Here is a 2,599-nt window from a genome sequence, read left to right on the forward strand (position 1 = left end):
GCGTGCAGTGTCCGCGGGTGCGCGCGGCTGGCGGAGGAGGCGCCCTCCTGGGTCCAGGCTGCGGCTGTCTGGGCAGGTGGAGTCATCCACGTGTCCTCTGCCGGCCCATCCACAGGCGCAGCTCCGAAGGAGGGGTTCCGCTACTGATTCCATTTCTTAACAATGCACCCACCGTACGAATAATTTCGTGAAACGACATCTTGAGGCGTGGGTCCCGGACTGGCAGTGTTTCTGCATAGCTCCTTGGGCCTGTGCTCTGCCTTCTGAGGGCTCTGCCCGAGCCGCGGGCCATGCCGACACAAGTCCCCTCCCCCCCCTCCCTAGACCATCGAGAACATCAAGGTGGGCCTGCATGAGAAGGAGCTCTGGAAGAAGTTCCACGAGGCGGGCACGGAGATGATCATCACCAAGGCGGGCAGGTCAGCTCTGGGAAATGGACTCTGGGGGAGGGGATGATGGATAGAGCAATGGGTATCCCCCAGGGCACCCTAGCAGCCTTCGGGGTCTCCAGCCTGGGAAGGGGGAGAGGAGGGGAACGACGCGAGTTCCCCCCACCGCTCTGGCCTTAGCCCCAAGTCCGGAGAGTACTTCCCACCCCACCCGCCAGGGAGCGCGGGAGGAGGGGGCAGCACTATGTAAATGACTGTAAATAAGGTCGCTGCTCTGGGACTGGGTCTGGCTCCAGCAGTTTTGGCCCCCTGGGCAGCTGCTTTGTCCTCCTTTTGGGGATCTGCAGGGTTTTGCAGGATTGCATTGATGGGCACCTGGAGATGCCCCCATGGGGGAAGGGAAAGGGACCATGTTTTCCTATTTCCATAACGTTATGGGGGCAGCACGAACCCCAAGTCTCTCATCCCACGGGTGCGGCTTTCCAGTGCCAACCCCCTCCTTGGCCAGGGGGAGGCACATTGGGCCCTGTGTGTGTGTTGTTTGAGGAGCAGCTCTCAGTGGCTGCCAGAGAGGGATGATTTATAAAGTGGAAACATCTTTAAAATGTGCTGGTGTCTGTGGGAGAGGACCGGGAGGAGAGGGTGAGAGGAGGAAGATGCAGATGGGCTTGACGGAGAGATTGGCTGGGGCAGTGCGTCTGGGTGGGGCAGCGGTGGAGAGCAAGAGAGTGGTTCCCAGGTGAAGGGAGATGGTCGTAGACAGAGATGCTGGAAAGTTCAGGTTCAGGAACCCCCCCCCCCACTCCTCCGCATACTCACACTTGATTGTGATCCCTGGGGGACAGGTTAGGTGTGAAGCTGTCCCTTGGCCTGGCTGTGGGCCCATAACTGGGTTTTCTGAAGACTAAGATGGTGAAGTGTCAGGGCCAGGAATCTGGAGTCAGACAGCAGGGGCTTCAGTTGCAGCTCAGCTACTTCCATCTGGGCAACCCTCAGGCAAGGGTCTCTGCCCCTCCTCATCTCCAGCTGTAAAATAATAGGTGTGTCTCCATACGGTTGTATGTAAAACACTCAGCACACCTCCTGCACTTGTAAGCACACAATAAATGCTAGCTATAACATTAATGTAACAAATGCTAATAATGTGAACCATAGTTAAGAGAAATGTCTGGTATCCACTCAGCATTTCCCCCCTACTTTTTGGAGAACGCTGTTGAACTGCTTAGGCTCTTCAAAGGAAACAAAAGGCGGTGGTTTGCAGCGTAGGGGTGCTGGCTGGCCTTGTGAGGTTTCCTTTATTTTGTTGGGGGTGGGGGTCATGCTTAAATCAGGGAGGTGGCCTGGCCACTCAGGGTCTCTATTAGGAGAGGGAGCAGTTAGATGTCAGGGCCTGAGTTTGCTGCATTTGGGGGATGGGGAAGGAGGATGCATTAGGGGAGCCTGGCTGATGGTTCCACATGGAGTGGTCATTGAGGTCAGTGTGGGGTGGGGGTAGGTGTCACAAGCCCTGTCTTTTCCTAGCTGAGTGCACTTGGGCAAAGCCTGAACTTCCCGTGGCTCAGTGGTGCTAGGCAAAACAGAGATGGTGACTGCAGATCTACGGTAGTGCGAGACTCAAACCAGGGATCGTGTGGGCGGTGCATGGTCATTTGTTGAGTGGATTACAGGTGTGAAGAGGGGGGAATTTAGTTCTTGCGACGGCTGTGGTGGACTGAAGGAAAGAAGACAGAGAAAGATTCAGAACTTCCATTTTTAGGCAGCAGAAATAACCTTGTCTCTAGAAAATAAATGGCCAGCGGGTTCTTTGGGCATGCCTGGCCTCTGCCATTTTCAACAAAAGGCATTTGTGATTTTTCTCAGTGGGGTTTCCTGCATCTGCTTGGGTCCTCCCTCCCTCTCCCCAAAACACACACACACACACACACACACACACACACTTTCAGAGGTGACTGGCTTCAGGCAAAGTTTTGTGCCTGATTCTAGTGGAGGCTTAGAGATGGGCCACAGGGACTGATGATATAATTTTAAAAATGGTTGTGATGATGTTGGCCAATTATGGATTCATCACAGTCTTTCCTTTCTCTGGCAGAGAGTTATCCTTGCACCAGGTCTAGTCCTGAAGAAAGCCACTGGCCTTCCCCTCCCCCAGAGTTCTCACAGACTCTTTTCCTCCTGCATAGCTACCCACTGACTTCAGAGGCCACTTTGAT

General features: G+C 54.7%; 1 protein-coding gene across 1 annotated transcript in view; it reads left to right on the top strand.

The window, feature by feature from the left end:
• TBX4 (T-box 4) overlaps window positions 1–2,599 on the top strand; it is a 25,706-nt gene that overhangs the window by 702 nt on the left and 22,405 nt on the right. The window contains exons 2-3 of the mRNA XM_005858700.2: window positions 9–76; window positions 325–419. Coding sequence (XP_005858762.1) covers window positions 9–76; window positions 325–419 — 163 coding nt within the window. The remainder of the gene's footprint in view (window positions 1–8; window positions 77–324; window positions 420–2,599) is intronic.

This window comes from Myotis brandtii, unplaced genomic scaffold, assembly GCF_000412655.1.
Source record: "Myotis brandtii unplaced genomic scaffold, ASM41265v1 scaffold120, whole genome shotgun sequence".
NCBI lineage: Eukaryota > Metazoa > Chordata > Mammalia > Chiroptera > Vespertilionidae > Myotis > Myotis brandtii.